Source organism: Onychostruthus taczanowskii, unplaced genomic scaffold (genome assembly GCF_017590055.1).
Source record: "Onychostruthus taczanowskii isolate IOZ18803 unplaced genomic scaffold, ASM1759005v1 scaffold49, whole genome shotgun sequence".
Lineage (NCBI taxonomy): Eukaryota > Metazoa > Chordata > Aves > Passeriformes > Passeridae > Onychostruthus > Onychostruthus taczanowskii.
The window spans coordinates 5,783,408-5,800,556 of NW_024502458.1; the positions used below are offsets into that span (position 1 = coordinate 5,783,408).

The 17,149-nt window shown below is 41.5% G+C and overlaps 1 protein-coding gene across 1 annotated transcript in view; it reads left to right on the top strand.

The window, feature by feature from the left end:
• The window catches only part of SWAP70 (switching B cell complex subunit SWAP70), a 34,934-nt gene that overhangs the window by 12,001 nt on the left and 5,784 nt on the right, over positions 1-17,149 (top strand). The window contains exons 3-8 of the mRNA XM_041415049.1: positions 709-882; positions 8,569-8,796; positions 11,315-11,461; positions 11,715-11,823; positions 13,134-13,315; positions 16,710-16,817. Coding sequence (XP_041270983.1) covers positions 709-882; positions 8,569-8,796; positions 11,315-11,461; positions 11,715-11,823; positions 13,134-13,315; positions 16,710-16,817 — 948 coding nt within the window. The remainder of the gene's footprint in view (positions 1-708; positions 883-8,568; positions 8,797-11,314; positions 11,462-11,714; positions 11,824-13,133; positions 13,316-16,709; positions 16,818-17,149) is intronic.

A 17,149-nucleotide genomic window follows, 5' to 3' on the forward strand; every position in this document is an offset into this window, starting at 1 on the left:
AGGGTTTAAAAACAAAACTGTGAATTAGAGGTCTTGCCTATATAAATAATTCACAGATCTGTAGATGCAGCTGGTAGATATGATAAAGGATAATGAAAACAAGAGGAATTTTGGTATCAATGAGGTGAAGGTTTGCAAACCTGAGAAAAAGCAAAGATTTTAAGTGAATTAGTATTTGAGGAAAAAAATTATTCCGTGTTTATGAATACTCTGCAAGAGTTAGTTTGAGTAATGTGAGGTAAAAAACACACTGAAGGTCCTTCCCAGCTGCTGCTCCAGTATTGCTTTTAGCATATCCACATGTGGATTTGGCTATGCTGGTTTCCAGATTTGCTATATAAAATCTCAGTAAGTCAGTGCAGTAGGAGGGCAGCTGGAACTAAGTTGTGGAGGTGGTTTGGAAGCTGATGTGGTAGAGGAAACACAGAGTGCACTGAAACCTCCTTTCCATGGAGTCAGAGTGTAATTACCTCAACCAGAAATTGGGGGTTGGATGTCAGTTTTGCTAGGAGGAATTCCTTATTTTACCCCATGCAGGAAGTCAGACTAGGTTGTTACAGTGCTCTTTTTGGGCTTTGGTGTTTTGTGCAAATTACAATTTTCTTGCTGCTTTTTGTATGATGAAACCTGACAAACATTGTTTATCTGCTATTCTGTGCCATTTGTGCATATCAATTTCTTTGTTGTTCTTCAATTTCTTCTCTTTAGGTTCAAGGGAACTTTGACAAAGTTGAATTCAACAGGATGTGCTGGACTCTCTGTGCTAAAAAGAACCTCTCTAAAAGTCCTTTGCTGATTAGCGATGAAGATGCATTTAAAGTGTGGGTTATTTTTAACTTCTTGTCAGAGGACAAATACCCTTTAATCATTGTACCTGAGGAGGTAAGAAACAAAAACTTAAGCTCTTTAACACCAGTTTGCCTAATGTCTCAGTTGAATTGTGTAAAGTGTGGTACTCTCTAGAGATTTAAGAGGAAATATTGTTTAATTTTAAACTTTTATTCCCCTCTTTTAGTATTGTAAGGCCTCAGATGCATTTCTATGTCTTCCAGGGTGGATATATGGGGATTTCCACAGGATACTTGAGATATTGATAGCTCTGTGTGACTGTCATTTAAACAGCCTGGACTAAACAGGACAAACAGGACATGCATGGATGTGAACTTTAATCACTGCACTTGCTTATAGGTGGTTACAATTTTACAAGGTCTATGTGATTCTGAAAAAAAAATGCCCTCATCTGTTCTGTGTTACTGTGACTTGCAAGATGACTCTTCAGTGTCATGTCACCCTCCTGATGGAAAGGACAGTACAAAATTTTCTGTTTCTGATAAGACCAGCCAGCCCCTGAACACTTGCTTGAAACGTCTGAAGGAATAATACCAGAGAGGTCTCTTTATACTTTCAGTTCGTGAACAAGTATTGGCAGCACTCAAACAGGTATTTTAACCTTAAAGGAAGATTTTGGTATCTCCACTGTTCTCCCCTTTGGGATGAGTGGGGAAGGAAGCAGAAAGATCAGAACTGTCAGCATAAATAATCCCTTGCAAAACTGTGCATGCAAATCCCAGTGGTTTGCAGTTCAGTACTGGAGGATGGAATAATAAATATTTGCAAGTTGTTGAACAGCCAGGGATCAAAACAGCCTGATTAACATGCCATTAACAACATAACTGTTGGACTCCGAGGTGTTGTGCCAAACCCTCAAGTACAGATAGCTCTCCTATCAAAATAAACTCCTCAGTTTTGCATTCCCACTCTCTTTTTAGCAGGACACTTTCATTCTGCACATTTCTGGTTTTGCCAGACTGGCCCATGCCAGGGCCCTACTTGGAATGCTGTATTCCCGTGAGAAATGAGAAAGTCCTCTTGCTTGCTGTCCCATTTGTTTCTGTTGGTTCTGGGAAACAGGGATCATGGCTATAAAAGCTAAGACAGCTCCTTTCTTAGTGGTGCTATATTTGGCTTGGTAGGTCAGAGCCACTAAAAAAATGCCAAAACTGGGACACGAATCCACATCTCTGGTTTGTCAGTGTGTTCCCTGCTGTGCAGCCTGGCTTACCTGTGGGCAGACATTTCCCATCTCCTGAATTGCTGGCATGGTTAAAAGCTTCAGCCCTGCCAGCTCTGGGGCATTGCTCCCCACTCCTTCTCCACCAAGGAAGCCCCAGATTGGTGCTGCCTTTTGTGGCTGCTGCCAGATAATGGCAAGATGTCTGAGTGTTGGCAGATGTGCTGCAGAGTCAGCACTGAATTGAGAATTTCCTGATTTCCGTATTTTGCATGTGCTGTTGTTTGCTTTCCTTCCCATCCTTAATGTCCAGGTTAGCTTGTACTGCTCTTCTACTCGGTTTATTTTAAAAATTCTGATTGTGGATCTGTGTCTGCATCTCCTTGATTACAGCAAGATTTAAATTGTGCAATTTGTTTAAAGAAAGCTTACAGAGCCTGACTGACAAAGAAAGGCTGCTCTGTTCTTATCATATACAATGCCTGTATTCACTCCACCTTCCCTCAGACCACACAGGTAATGTAATCAGGCACTGGAGGAATGCTGTCTGCTGAACACCCTCCTTTCTGCTTTGCACTGGTCCTGCATCAGGTTCTCTGTATTTCTGGAAAAATTCCCATTTACTCATCTACTCTCTGCACAAAATTCCCAAAGTAAAAATGCAAAGTCTCAGTTTCAGCCAGTTTTGCTTTTTCTCTTTTGCCTTTTTTACAAAATGCCTTGCAGGTCATGTGTACAGTGAGGGGATTTTTACAAAGTGAAGGAGAGGAGAAGGGGGATGGAAGCCCTGCTGTTTGTGCTGTTGCTGATTTGCTGAGAGCAGTGTAAACCTCTCATGTGTGACTACACTTCCCACCCAGGGAGCAGGCTCTCCTGCCCTGCCTGACTGCTGCTCTAATCCTTGGCTGAGAGTATTGCAACACACCATCTACTGCAGTTCTGGCTCAGAGATCCAGCTGTTTGTGTGGGATCCAGCTGTTCCCCCTCCTCCCTCCCTTCCACATTGTTGCCTTTTGTTTTGGTTTTTTTTTGTTTGTTTATTATCCACTTTATAAGTAACCGAGAAACTTGCCACATGCTTTCAGTTTGGAAGGGTGATCCCTTGAAGATTTTTGCATCCTTTCTTGAAAATTGCAAGACTTCTTTGGTCTCTAGTGAATGGATTAACACAACTTGATGTGGCTGTAAGGATGCCTTTTCTTCCTCCTTGGAGCAGCTGCTCTTTGAGACATGCTTGGGAGTCTGAATTTCCTCTTTTTTTTTTCTTTTTGCAGTTTTTAAAATGAGATAAGTGGTTTCTGCAGTCATTTCATAGATTTCATATCTCATATCTGGAAAAGCCTCCTGCTTGAGTGCAGTTTCACCTTATTTGCACTGTGCTGACTAAATATTGAAGCTGCTGTCTTTCCTTCTTGCCTGTGCCATGTACTTTTGCACTGGTGCTGCTGTGCTGCGCCTTTCCTTTTGGACAGCTGAATGTGGCAGGGCTGTTACCCCCAGCTACAAAGTGGAAGTCTTGATTCCCTGCCCAAGGGTTCAATGGGCAGCAAATGGCTGCAGCTCATCCAGAGAAGGGAAAAGAGGCTGCTTTGGAAAGGATTCAGAGATGCAGGCTGAGAAGAGCTTTAGAAGGAGCAACGTGAGGAAAGGAGTTACCAGGAGAGAATCTGAAAGCAGTGGAGAGGTGATGCAAGGGCCAGAAGTTGCTTGTTCAGCACAGGCCAGGCTGAAAGTCAGAGGCAGTGACTGGCCTGTGCTCCTCACCTGCCCAGGAAGGAGGGATGCCAGCCCTGCACGTGAGGGGGATAAGGTTTGTAAAGTCCAGTGTGGGGAAGGGGTTGGGTTGGGGTGTGCAGTTTTGGAATGTGACTTCAAGCTTGAGAGGATCCCTCTCAAAGTGACACAGAGACAGGAGACACAGACACAAAGACAGGGTTACAGGGAGTGCTCCCCACAGCTGGGGATGGCCTTGCGCTCGTGTTCCTTCTGCTGCCTACTGGTGGGCAGCTGAGAGCCCTTGGAAGAGCTGGGAAGGAACAGAGATCCATAAATGTTTATTTTGCAAAGGTGCTCATGTGCCAAGGCAGAAAGCAGGGACTGGCTGGGAGCTCCTTCCCTTCCCCACAACCAGATTTTCCATTAGATCATCTGAGATGCAGACATCCGAGTGTATATTTCCTTCAGCTCTTGCAGGCATTACCTCTTCCATGAGAAGGAAATGAAGGAAAAAAGGTGGTGAGAACTGAATCCATAAGAGGAAAAATATTTCTGTTTTGTCATGAGCTTTCCTTCCAAGTCACCTCTCAGTTGTTACAGACTCATTTGTGTGTCTTGGTATTTTTTAACCAGACGTTTTCTGTTTTATAAAAAGGTTTTCAAGCACTTCTCCTTTCTTATTTCTGGACATGTGACTGCAGCCTTGGGAATGCTTTATCGCCTGAGAGCTGTGGTGTGTGGTTAGTTGTGTTTCTGGGCTGTTCTATGTGGTGAAACTCAGAGATACACACACTGCAAGCTGCATACTCATGTTGTAATCCCATCTTCACAGTTTGTTTCAAGTAAGCCAAACATATTTTCTGCTTTTGGCTTCATGAGGAAAGATTTGTACAGTAATTTTTCACTTGTCCTCTAGTCTTCAAAATTATTAACAGACGGCATTTCTAATCCTCCTAAGAGGACTAAGCCTTGTGTGGCTTTTTGTGCATGTCAGAATGAGGTGATGTTTTCTTAGCCTGGGGAGGTGAGAATCTGGTCCAGTGGTGATTCTTCTGGAGTGTGTTTTTATGACCATGTTCGCTTCCTTGTTCTGCATTCTAGTACCAGAAACTGAAACAGTGAATGAAATACTGGGAATTGACCCTTGGCCCTTCAGAAATGACATTGAAACTGATATAAAGAGAATGAAAGCTGCTTGTGTAGGCTTTTAATTGACCCATGATCTCTAAAAGTTGATGACAGTGGTTAGGAAGAGTTTTAGTCTCTTGGTTAGGGAGTCTTGCACCAGTTCTTCCCATTTCACTGCCTTCTTCCTTGGCTGCTGCATGAAATGGTTTTCAGCTCACACAGCAGGGTTGTTTCTTGAGTTGACCTTTACTACACTTCACTTAGCTCTGATTTAATTTTGAAAAAAAAAAAAAGAAACAAGGTGGTGGCTTACACTGGATAATTAGCCTGGTTTTGCTGGTGGAAAGGAAGAAACAAATATTTTACTTAAATGTAAGTGATGTTCTGATGGGATGAAGAAAAGGAGTTGATGATGACTGTGAGAGGGGATATGCTATGACTGCTCTCATGGCTGTGGCCCAGTAACATCTACTCCCACAGAATTTTGTATAATGTGAGTAGACTTTTAACATCTGCTCTGTTAATATCACAAACCTTATTTGAATAGTGTGAACCAGAATAGCCTTGTCTGCTGTGCTCTGCTGGGCATGAAGGCCTCCTTGGCGTTATTTTTCTCATCTAAGAGACCCACTAGTACATCAGAAATATTTGTGAAAAATCTATGATGCTTCATTCCCCATGGAAGCAGGAATACCTGGAAGAGGAAAACAAATAGACACTGGAACATGGAGAAAAGAAAGTGCCCTCTGAAAGAAGCTCCCAAACAGACTCATGTTAGAGCTCTGTGCTTTGTTTTTATTTTTGATGTCTCTTGGCAAAATTCTGGCTGAAAAGTTTGAGATGGAAGCTGGTTTTGGTAGTGTGGAGCCACTGGTCCCTGCTCTTGTATGCAATGTTAACAACTCCCTGGTATTTTTGCACCTGTGTTTTGCATACTTTTGACCTAAAAGCAAGGTCCTGTCAGAATAGCAGCAAACATCGTTTCACTTTTGCTTTTTAGCTACAGGAGTAGTTTATATTTGAGACAGGAGACTTCATTTGTCAGTTATTTGCTGGGTTGACATGTCTCTGTGGAGGAGGGGAAATGTCATTTGCTCTCAGGGGTTCCTCATTTGAGTACCTAAGGAGTGGTTGCTATTTGCTTTCACACTGGTGCAACTTATTTCTTTGTATTTACCTCATACTTCCATATTCATGCTGTGCAAAAGTCACTGTTGCTGTTGAGCAGATAGATCAGATAAACTTTTTCTGGGAACTTTGGTTAGCCATGTATGTGACTGAATTCAAGATAAACCTTTAATTTTTTTTTAACTTTAGAAATTGAATTGTAACATGCACAGGTCATTTTTCAATTAAGAAGAGTTAATGTAGTTTAAAATAATGAGTATTTTATGTACTTTAGGAAGGTTGTAGGATATTTGTAGTCATAGAAGTGACTTGTAGATGGGGGTTGGCAGACTTAAATGGTTAAATCTAATCTATGAACCAAAATAAGATAAAATGTGTACAAATGACACTAAAGGAAACATTGTTTTGACTTATTTTTAGTGTATTCTATGATAATATGTACTAGCCAAGAGTTTTGCATTGCATCATTTCCAGACCATTAGTTTGATCCACATTTTATTTATATGGCTTGAGCAAAAATGGGAAAAAGATTGATTCAGTTGTGCTCTTTGTGTGTGTGTTCCTTTGTCTGCAAGTGAGACCTGGTACTTTTAGATAATTAACCAAAGGAATTTGAGAGCTTGATGCTTTAAGTTGCCATGCCTCAAGCAGTGTGAGAGGTTGTGAAATTTTGCAACAATGAATTTTATAGTTAGAGTTCATTTTTTTTTTTTAAATTACTATTACTTTGTAGCATTTTGGCAGATATATTATCTACCTAATTAAGCCTGAGTTATTTTAGCTTTCCTTCCAGTTGAAGTCCAGGATCATAGTTCAGAACTGATGCTGTTCAAAGGGAATGAGCAGAGTGGCAGAATGTGTTTTGAACATAGCTAAAAAAATCAAGGTTTTGGGAGGTTTGAAACAGCTTTTCAGTGCTCCTGTTCTTGCACTCTGTGAAGGCTTTTTTTTGGTTTGGTTTTTTTTTCTATAAAACATGCCTGGAGTAGGAAGTAAGCTGCTTCCTGCCCTTAACTGAATACTGAGGATTTATGGTAGTCAATGCTTGAAAGCCTTGAATTGTCTTTTTAACTTAAGGATTTTGGAGAGTGAAAATCAGCAAAGCTTATTTTAAAGACTGTGAATTTGAATGCCTGTTAGACCATATCTTTGCTAGTGAAAACTGCACAAGGAGCTAAATCTTACTGAAGTGTCTTACTTGGTAAAGCTGACATGAAAAACAATGCTCTCTGCAATTTCTGGAGGCATATTCTGTGCCTGGCTGGGCTGTCTTCTCCTAAGAGAGACTTGAGGAGGATGTGACAGCCAAAACTTGCAGGTGTGTGCACTTCCAGTTCATTCAGGGGAACAGGAACTTTCCTCCTGGCGCTGCTTCTTTGCATCTTCTCCTTTTTCTGCAGCACTGCCCACGCGGCCCTGGAGTAGGGGCTGTGACACCAAGAGTCACTGAGCTGAAATAGTGGGAAAAGCACACCCCTCTACAGGGGGAATTTAGGATTTACTGTTCTACTGCACACTTGTGTGTCCTGACCATAGACATGGGGGAAAGGAAGGGATGTGGCTGTGCCTGTTGTAGGAGAGAGAAACAGCAGCCACAATATACTGAGGCCTGGGAGTCCTTGTGGGGGACAAAACCACTTCTTTATTTCTTTTTACTCCCAAATCTCTTGCATAGAGACTCAAAAGCCTATTAGACCAGCTAAAAGGTGGCTCTGAGCTGTAGCAGGAAGGCCCTCACCTATTATTTGTTTAGAGAGTCATTAAAAGCATTTAGCATGTCCTCAAAGCTGGGTTTACTTTAAAATACTGCAGATGTAGATAGTATAGATGGGTTTACTTTAAAATACTGCAAATTAACATTGATGAATTTAAAACTAACATAAAAAACCAGACTAAAGAGCCTCAGCCTTCTTTGTTTCTTTTTCATTCTTGTGTTTGTTTTGACTAATGTTACTGTGTTGCTGTCCTGTGCATGGTAATGTTTACAGAGTGATGAAAGATTAAAGGACAAGGAGAATTTATTTGGGAAACAAAAGCAGATGTGACAGATTTGTTCTTTTATTTCTTTTGATACAGCTGTCAGGATTGTGTCCAAGGATGGAGTGCTTGAGAGCTAGAGAAGAGGGCTCAGGTGTAGATCATACCTTGGTCGTTTTTTGTTTCACTTCTAGTCCAAACAGCCTTCTTTCTTTATTTTTTTTTGTTATTTGTTTGATTTTTGCTTACAAAATACTTTCTGGAACTTCTTGCTTTCTCACGCTTCAGTCATTCACAATTTGGATGCCGTTGCAGGGAGGGTCCCATGTGTTCTGTAGGAATCTGAAATGCTAAATGAGGCTGTCAGGTTCAATTCTTTGTTTTCATGTGAAGAGAGTAGCTGAGGGACAGGCTTGGCAGTGAAGAGCTCAGCTGAGACAGGAGCTTAAAACCTTTGTTAATTGAACCACCTACGTTTAGGGGCCTCCATGTGAGCATAGGAAACTCGCTGTAATGGGAGTCTCTGGAGAAACTTCCTTTACAGCTCTGAAACGCTTAATTTCCATGTCTGCTGCAAATGATGGATTTCTGCTTGTGTTTCTGCACAGATTGAATATTTACTTAAAAAAATCACGGAAGCAATGGGAGCAGGCTGGCAGCAGGAGCAGTTTGACCATTACAAGATTGCTCTCAACACCAGCCGAGAGGGTCTTTCTGCGTGGGAGCTCATCGACCTCATCGGGAGTGGGCAGTTCAGTAAAGGAATGGACAGGCAGACTGTGTCCATGGCAATCAATGAAGTCTTTAATGAGCTCATTCTAGATGTACTCAAGCAGGTAAGAACCACAGAGAACTAATGTTTTAAAAGTAGAATGTTTTATTGCTTTAATTAGAAAATGTTCAATTTGTGCTCAATTTTCTTTACCCTATTGAATGATGAGCAGGAGGAAATCAGGTAAATTGTCTGTGAGGGTTCTTTAATATGAGTTTATTTTTATAAAAGAAATTGTGCTGCTATTCAGATTGTTGTAATTGTAGCAGTATTATGAATGGGAGAGCTTGCTTTTAGAAAGAGAAAGAAGTGGGCTCTGACTTGAAATATGGCCTTTTTTACACTAGTACCAGCTGTTTGTTAGTTCACAGAATAGCTGCATCGTGCTCTCAGTTCTGGTGACAGCTCTTCAGTCTTTGGAAATGCTTTTCTGTAGTTTCAGTTATGCTGTAGGAAATGCAGCTGTGCTGGGCACCACCTCTGTATTCAGAAAGGGGGTCTGGACCAGGCTATTTTGGCTTCTCAAGTGCCCCACTGCAACAGGGAAAAAAGGTGGGGGTGTGGAAGAGCCTCCAGAGAGCTGTCTCTTCTTGTTCTGCTTAGCAGGCTACATGTCTGACAACTTATTTACCTGCACTCAGACTCCATAAATCACACTGGCCTTTGTATTCTTAGCAAACTTTTTCAGATTTCCAGTGACTGGATTATCTGTTTAGGAATAAACTGATATTTTTAAAAATACCTTTAAAAACTGCATTTTCTTTCATGGGAACTGGAAGTACCACAGGGACCTGAGGGGTCACAGCAGAGTTTGCCTAGAGAGTTCTTTAAAATTGACTTTTACCTGACAAGAGAATTTTTTTCATCTTTGATTTCTTGGTGAGGAGAGGAAAAAAAGGTTTTCTTGGCAGGCTTTCCTGTGCTGTTCTGAAGAAACCATCAGAAGGTCTTGGCACAGGAAATTCTTTCAGAATACCCACAGAACAATGCATAAGTCTATTTTTGTTAACTGCTGGTTGCCTGTTGGAGGTGAGGGCTGGGGACACACACATACACAAAGCCAGTTGAGGGCAAAATGAAGTAATTCTGCTGTTTGATACCATGAAAATAAATTAACCAGTGTCAGTTCAATCCACCTTGAAACTTGTGAGGAAATCTGATTTCTTTTCAGTTTTGACATTGCATTGTGTGTCTTCCCCCACACCTTTTTTGTTTTGGTTTGTTTTGTGTCTCCTTTCTTTCCTCTCTTGGTGCCTGGGCTTCTTTCTCAAGGATGTCTGAGTGCCTTTGAATGGTTCCTAGACACTTAAAAATAGTTTGTGTCAAGATTTGGCCCTGTGCCTCCTGGGCAGTTTGGACAGTTATTGGGCTAGTGGAGAGCAGAGATCTGTGTGATTTCAGTATCCTGATACCTTGTTGATTGACAGAATTGTCCTGTTTATTGCAGTAATCACATAATTGCTTCAAGGTATTAATTAATGGCACATGGTCACATAACCAAGCATCATGCTACCCTTTTTATTGAACACATCCTGGATCTGTAAGGCTTACAGAGGGTAGCAGCAATAGTTAAATTTGTGATATTTAGTGTTCTGAAAGATGTGTCCTTTGTGTGATGGTTGGTGTGAAAAAGCTCCTGCTTTTCAAGAGCTTTCAGTGGGTTCTTGGAAGGTGAGAGGCAGCTGATACTGAAGTAACAGGTAAAGATGTTGCAGAAATTTGAGGGGAAAGTATTAGTCTGACTTGTCTTTGAAAGCAAATTTGGTAAGTCAGGAAGGAAAAAAAAAACCCTGGCTATGACTTAGATTGTGCAAAGCATGAAAGATTGAAGCTGCAGGAGTCCTTCACATGGCCTTGCAAGCGCCCAGAGCTCAGCCCCGAGCATGGGGGCGGCAAACAAAGCTGTGCATTCCTGCTTTGGAGCAAGGGAGTGGGATGGCACCTGGGAATAGGCACGGCCTTGGCTCTGGACTGGAAAAGCTGAGCACAGATAAGCTGTATGTGTAGGGGGTGGCTTGGGTTCTAGTTTGGTTTGGTTTTTTTTTTAAATAAAAAAAGCTTCTTCAACTGTTCTGAATGTTTTCTTTCCCCTCAGACTTGTAGAGAAAGGTATCTTTGGATTCAATATGCCACAGCACATTTCTATATATATATATATATATATATATATATATTTAATACAAGCACATTTGCATGTATCAAAAACAGTTATAGATGAAAGCCATTACAGAAAAATGTTCTGTGGTTTTCTTTCCAACTTCTTCATCTTCTTAATCTGGAATACTCTGGATAGAGTATACTTTCTGTATGGCTTGTTCATAGCTTATTGATGTTGGTGTTTCAGTTTCATCTGTGATTTGATTTTTTTTGGAAGTTAAATGTCAGACAAAAATATGTAAGTATTTGGGGAATATGATTACAGAAATGGAAGGTACAGCTGAAGTACTGGCTAACTTTAAAAGTATTTGGGGCTGTGAGGTAACTTTTGTGTGCTCTGTTGGGTCTTTACACCTTTACATAACCAAAAGACCAGGTGGTTCAGCAGTGGACAGGCATTTCAGCTGCTCTGTTGCTTTTAACAGGGCTACATGCTGAAAAAAGGTCACAAACGGAAAAATTGGATGGAACGATGGTTTGTGCTGAAACCCAATATTATTTCCTACTATGTAAGTGAAGATTTAAAAGACAAGAAGGGAGACATCATACTGGATGGCAACTGTTGTGTAGAGGTAAAACCGCTCCAAAAACTATGTATGTCTCTAAAGATCAGAATTAATCCTTTTGTGTGTGTGGGATTGACTCCTGGTGTCTTTTAAGAGAGCTTTTTTACTTCATATGACACCAGTTCATAAACACCTTGTAATAAAGGCTCTTAGTGCTGGTGTTTGTACCTCTGTGACCCATAAGTGTATAGATGCTGCTTGACTTTATAACTTAGATTTCAGTGTTTGCAAAGCTAATCTTTATTGTTACCCATTCTAGGCCTTGCCTGACAAAGATGGAAAGAAATGCCTTTTTCTCATAAAATGTCTTGATAAAACGTTTGAGATCAGTGCCTCTGATAAAAAGAAGAAGCAGGAATGGATTCAAGGTGAGGCTTTAAAAACGCTAGTTATGTGAAAGTTAAGGTTAGTGGAATTCTTACAGCAGTGCTTTGCTCAAATTTGAAATTCTTAGTCTTCTGATTTTTGGATATCTCTGTTTTGGGCACATGGATGTTTAAGGGGTCTGATACTCAGGAAGAACTAATGATCCACATTAGGGAAATCAGTTTTTGTCATGTAGGTGCCTCAATTCAGGCAGCCATAACCAAAATGAAATGGTTACTATTGTTGCTTTTTATATTGACTGTACTTCTAGGGATGGGGAAGGGAAACAACCTTGTAAACCATTGCTTTTGGGGAGAAAGGGAAAGCTTGTGCATTGTGGCACTGTAAAATACTGACTTTGGTTGTACAGTTCTGCTTAAAGTAGTGTGGTTTGGTGAGCTGAGCATAAAGCTGGGAATTAGGGCTTGCTTTTCTATTCCCATGGTAAAGGTGTTCCTCCTGTGAGACCTTCCCAGATATGTGATGGGTACATCCATCTGCAGAGTGAGGTAGAAGCCCTTGCAAAGCTGTTGTTGCCAATGCCATTGAAGAATGTGCAGCAATTAAATATTTAAAGCTGTGAGCTTTCATTTGCACTTCCCTCTTTACCTGCAGCGTGTGTTCATTGTACCAAAGTATGATGAATGATTCAAAAGGAGACTTTTTTTTCATGGTTGTGGTGTGTGAATAAAATACCAAAATCATCTGTCACTCCTCAGCTTTGCTGTCTTAAATATTTTGGCACTGCATGTAAGTGAATGAGAGCGACTGTCTTACTGGGAGAAACTTTTTCCAGTAAACAGAAGAGTTTACAGATATTCCCTTGGAGTATCTGTAAGAATTTAGAGTTTAAGGTTGGCTCTAGGGAAGATAGGTAACACCTACTCCTTGGTTAGTCACTGAGTCTAGGTAGTAAGAAATCCTCAAGTGTTGGGGTTTTTTGTTGCAGCTGGGTGTATGAGTAACTCATATGTCCATAGCCTGTTATAAATCGACACTGGAATTTACATCATGCAGTGGAATTGCATTATGTCAATTGCATTAGACCTTATCCTTGTGGCACGCAGCCAGTACTGACAGTTGGCTTATAATCACTTATTCTTAGTGTCTTTCACTTCTGTCAACACAACTTTGTGTTGGCAGCCAGCCTGATGACAATCAGGACAACTGACAACAGCGCTTTCTGATCTAAAAATACATTCAAAAATCCCCGACCCGACAGCCAGCACAGCCCAGGGCTGCAAGTCTCTTCACAAAGCCTACCCAGAAAGTTCAGCACTCCCCTTCACGGTGTCCCCTCCTGTCCCTGCAGCCATCCAGAGCACGGTGAGCCTGCTGCGGGCGGGCAGCGCTCCTCCGCACAAGGAGGCGCGGCAGAAGCGGAAGGAGCTGCGGCAGAAGCTGCTGGCGGAGCAGGAGGAGCTGGAGCGGCAGATGAAGGAGCTGCAGGCGGCCAACGAGAACAAGCAGAAGGAGCTGGAGGCCGTGCGCAAGGTGGGAGCTTCCAGCCCGGAGCAGAGTGCCTGTGCCTGAGCTGCAGTGCCTGTGCCTGAGCTGGGCGTCTCTGTGCTCTGCAGGCACACGGAGCAGACTCCTCCAGAGGAGCTGCACTTGTTTCAAACCCTTGTGCTGAGCAGGGATTGTCAGGCTGGTGGAGAAGAGCCTGCCAGCTGTGTGGATGGTGTCTGGGGACAGGAGAGACCAATATTTTCAGTTGCTTTTGGGCTTTTTGTTTTCCTTTTCTGTCAGACACGTCTGTCAAACCTAGGGTTTCCATGAAGATTTTCTTCCGAAAGTTACCCAAGTTTTGTTATGTTATTTGTATGTTTATGGGAACTCTTCTCTGCCCACAGATTAATTTCTATAATTTCTATCTTTAAAAACAAAATATGTGGCTTTTCTTACTTTTAGTGTGCAGTGTGCCTTGAGAACACCTTAGAACCCAATATTCAAATTCAAACCCTCCCCACTTGCTGCCTTACATTTTGGCTGCTGAGTCCTTGCTGCTAAAGCAGTCCAGGTCTTCCTTTGTTTACTCTACATGTCTCCACTACCTCCCTAAATTAATGTAAGTTTTTTGCATTCCCATTTAGGACAAATTGCATCATTGCTTGAGTTTTTCGTAAATAAAACCCACCAGTTTTAGCCCTTAGAAAAAAACTTCAGTGATCTTCGCAGCTATAAATATTGTGAGGGCATTTAAGGTTTTGAGTCTAGAAAGCAAATAAAATTTTAAAAACACACAGTTTTTAAAGTCTTGTCGTTGTCACAATTTGTGGCAAGGAGAAATTTGTCTTTTTTTAAATCAGTCTTGCACTGACAGTCCTGATGTAGGTATTATTGTTTGCCTTAAATGGAGTATGACAGTGGAAAACAATTTTTAAATTTAATTTTGGCAATTACATTTGTCTACCATGTGTATACACACCATGTCTGCGTGTGTTTAAGTCTACCATGTGTTTAAGATTCAGAATTCAAAATAGACAATAAAGGATAGCCTATGTTACTTCTGCTGGTAAGTAATGTACCCATTAACAGAAACCATAAAGTTTACTGTATGGAAAAATATTTAGGGGGGAAGACAGCATGAGAGCAACCCCAAAGGAGCAGTAGGATCTTGGCAGGCTCCAGGGAGTTTCATAAAAATCACAGTGGGTAAACTAAAGAGAGTTGTGGCCAGAAGCATCTTTTGAAGTGGGCTGGATTAAAATAATTTCTCAAGGAAGGTGTCTTAGGCTCTGACATGAACTACTGCACTTTGCCTAGGTGGAACTAGGGAGGAGGTACATTGTTGGAGGAACTGAAAGGGTTTGATTAGTTAGAAAACTGTTCTTCAAGGAAAAGGCTTTGTAAATGCTTCAGGAAACTGGATTGTTCTGGGAAGCTCCAAGGTTGAGTTGCTACTGATGGCAGTGAGCCACCATTTATGCAGCATCTGCCAAAGTGCACTCTGGGACTGGTTTCTATTCTGGTAGCTCCTGCAGTAGAGTATTCCAAAAGAATAAATGCTTTCTCTAAAATCGATTTTTTTCATATTTTTTACTGGAATTTTGACATGTGCACATTGAACAGACAGGAAGGTAAGTTTTTTCTTGTGTGAGAGCATGCACAGGACGTGTGCACCCTTTCTGTTTCAATTGGGGTCTTGCATGGGCTTTGGAGACTCTGTGCTGTCTGTGCCTGCTGGAATGGTGTGTTCCTGTTCTCTCCTCCCTCCAACACTTGTGGCTTTTCCCTGAAGTGTACAGTTCCCAGTAACCTTACCTGCTAGGAGCAGCTTTGGTGGATGAAGCAGGAAGTTGCTGATACTGAGTGGACAAAGATAATTTTCTTGTTGAGGTCTCTGGCCATGGCCTGGTACCCACCCTTGCCTGTGACTCTGCACTTTCACCCTCTCAGCTCAGTATTGGCAATGTTTGTTTAATTTCAGAGTGGGGAAGGAAATCTAGAGGAGATTTCACTTAAATAGGCATCTTGGATTTGACTACAATGCTTTTGAATGTCCCGGCAGAGGAAGAATGCTGCTTCTAAAACACTGGCATCATTTAAGCCTTGCAAAGGAGAGCAGTTCTGTGCTGTGTTCTGCAACTTAAACCCAGAAACCTGAACCTTCTCCTTCACTTCTTCCCATCTGTTTGAGAGCAGAGTGGTACTGCAAGCATGTAAAAGAGTGAAAGTTGTAGCTTGGCAGCTTTAATCATTGGGGCATCTCTTTAGTTCATTTAGGTTGGTGAGGGAGCATGGTTTAAATGTGGTACCTTTAGGAGCATGACAGAATCACAGAAACGTTTGGTTTGGAAGGGACCTTAAAGATCATCCAGTCCCAGTCCTCCTGCTCTGGGCAGGGACACCTTCCACTATACCAGGTTGCTCCAAAGCCCATCCAGCCTGGCCTTGAATACTTTCAGGAATGAGGCATCCACAGCTTCTCTGCACAGCCTGTCCCCAGTGTCACCTTCTCTGGGCTTGCTCCAACAGGTCCCTGGCATCTTTATGTTGTGCCCTGCTCTTACTAAAGGTCTGTGGAAGCAATTGCCACAGCCCAGCATATTTTAAAAAAAAAAGCATCAGATAAGTTTCTTAGAACAATTTTTTGAAAAAATGCTTTTGTTTTCACTCCTGGTAAAGTTTAGGCTGGTGCCTGAAGATTTCTAACCTTGTGACGATTGAAATCCTGACAAAAGGAAAAACTGTGACCATTGTCTTTATTTGTAAAATCAAGATGCAACAAAAGTAAAATAAAATGCAAGAGGTGGAAAGGTATCAGCAGCTGTTTCCCAGGCCCTAGCTAATGTTCCTCCTAAATTCAAGTGATGATTATGGACCAGGATTTTATTTACCTTACTTGGCAGTTTAGGGGATGTTAGAGGGACGATTCACAATAGCACAATCACTTATTCTAGTCCAAGTTCCTGACACTTCTGCTTTCCCATGGCAATTCAGTGCTTCTCATTTCTGTTTCTGTATGAACTCTCTGCTTGCTAGCATGTTTTCCCTATTGGAAGTCCTATGCAATCCTGCCTGAAATTTGTTTTTTCATGATAGTTTTCTATCCTATTGAGGTAGAGGGGGAAATACAGTGATTTCTATCACTTGAGCAAAGCAGGACTCAGAGGAAGCTTGGAGATAGTCAGGTAATTGCCTTTTCATTGGTAAATTTAAAATTGTCTTGCAAACAGTCAAGATAGTAAATTATATTTAAAGGCTGTGAATAATCTCAGGCATTAAAAAATCCAAACTGGTGTTTTAATGCTTTTGAAGGCTTCTTCAATTTTTTTTTTAAACCAAAAATTATCAAATAAAGTTCCATTCCCTCAAAATAATTTAATTTTGACAAATTGTTTTCTTCCTCCTTTTCTTCCCCCTACCCCCCACCCTTCTCTTCCAGCAACTGGAAGCAGCAGCTGCTCGTGCTGCTGAGGAGGAGAAGAAAAGGCTTCAGACTCAAGTTGAATTACAAGATCGCTTCAGTGTAGAGCTGGAGAGAGAAAAAATGGTAAGAAGTGCACGAGGGGTTTTGCTGCTATTACAGATAGGGAGCCATGTGTTCAGCAAGGGCTTCCCTCACAAGCAGCCACTGAAAGAATTCCACAGGTTTTGCAGGAGGTTGGAATCTGTGTTGCATTTGTTTGAGATGTAGGATTAAAGTATTTTTAGTGGTGAATTCAAATGCTGGAACAGCTTGGTTACAATTCATGCAGTATTCAAAGTTTAAATATGATTGGAAAATTGGGAGAAAAATAGACTGAAGCATAAATGCAGACTGAAGTTCTCCTTGCAGTTTTCAGAGATGGAGAACCTGAGGCCAGTACTTGCTGTATGAATAAA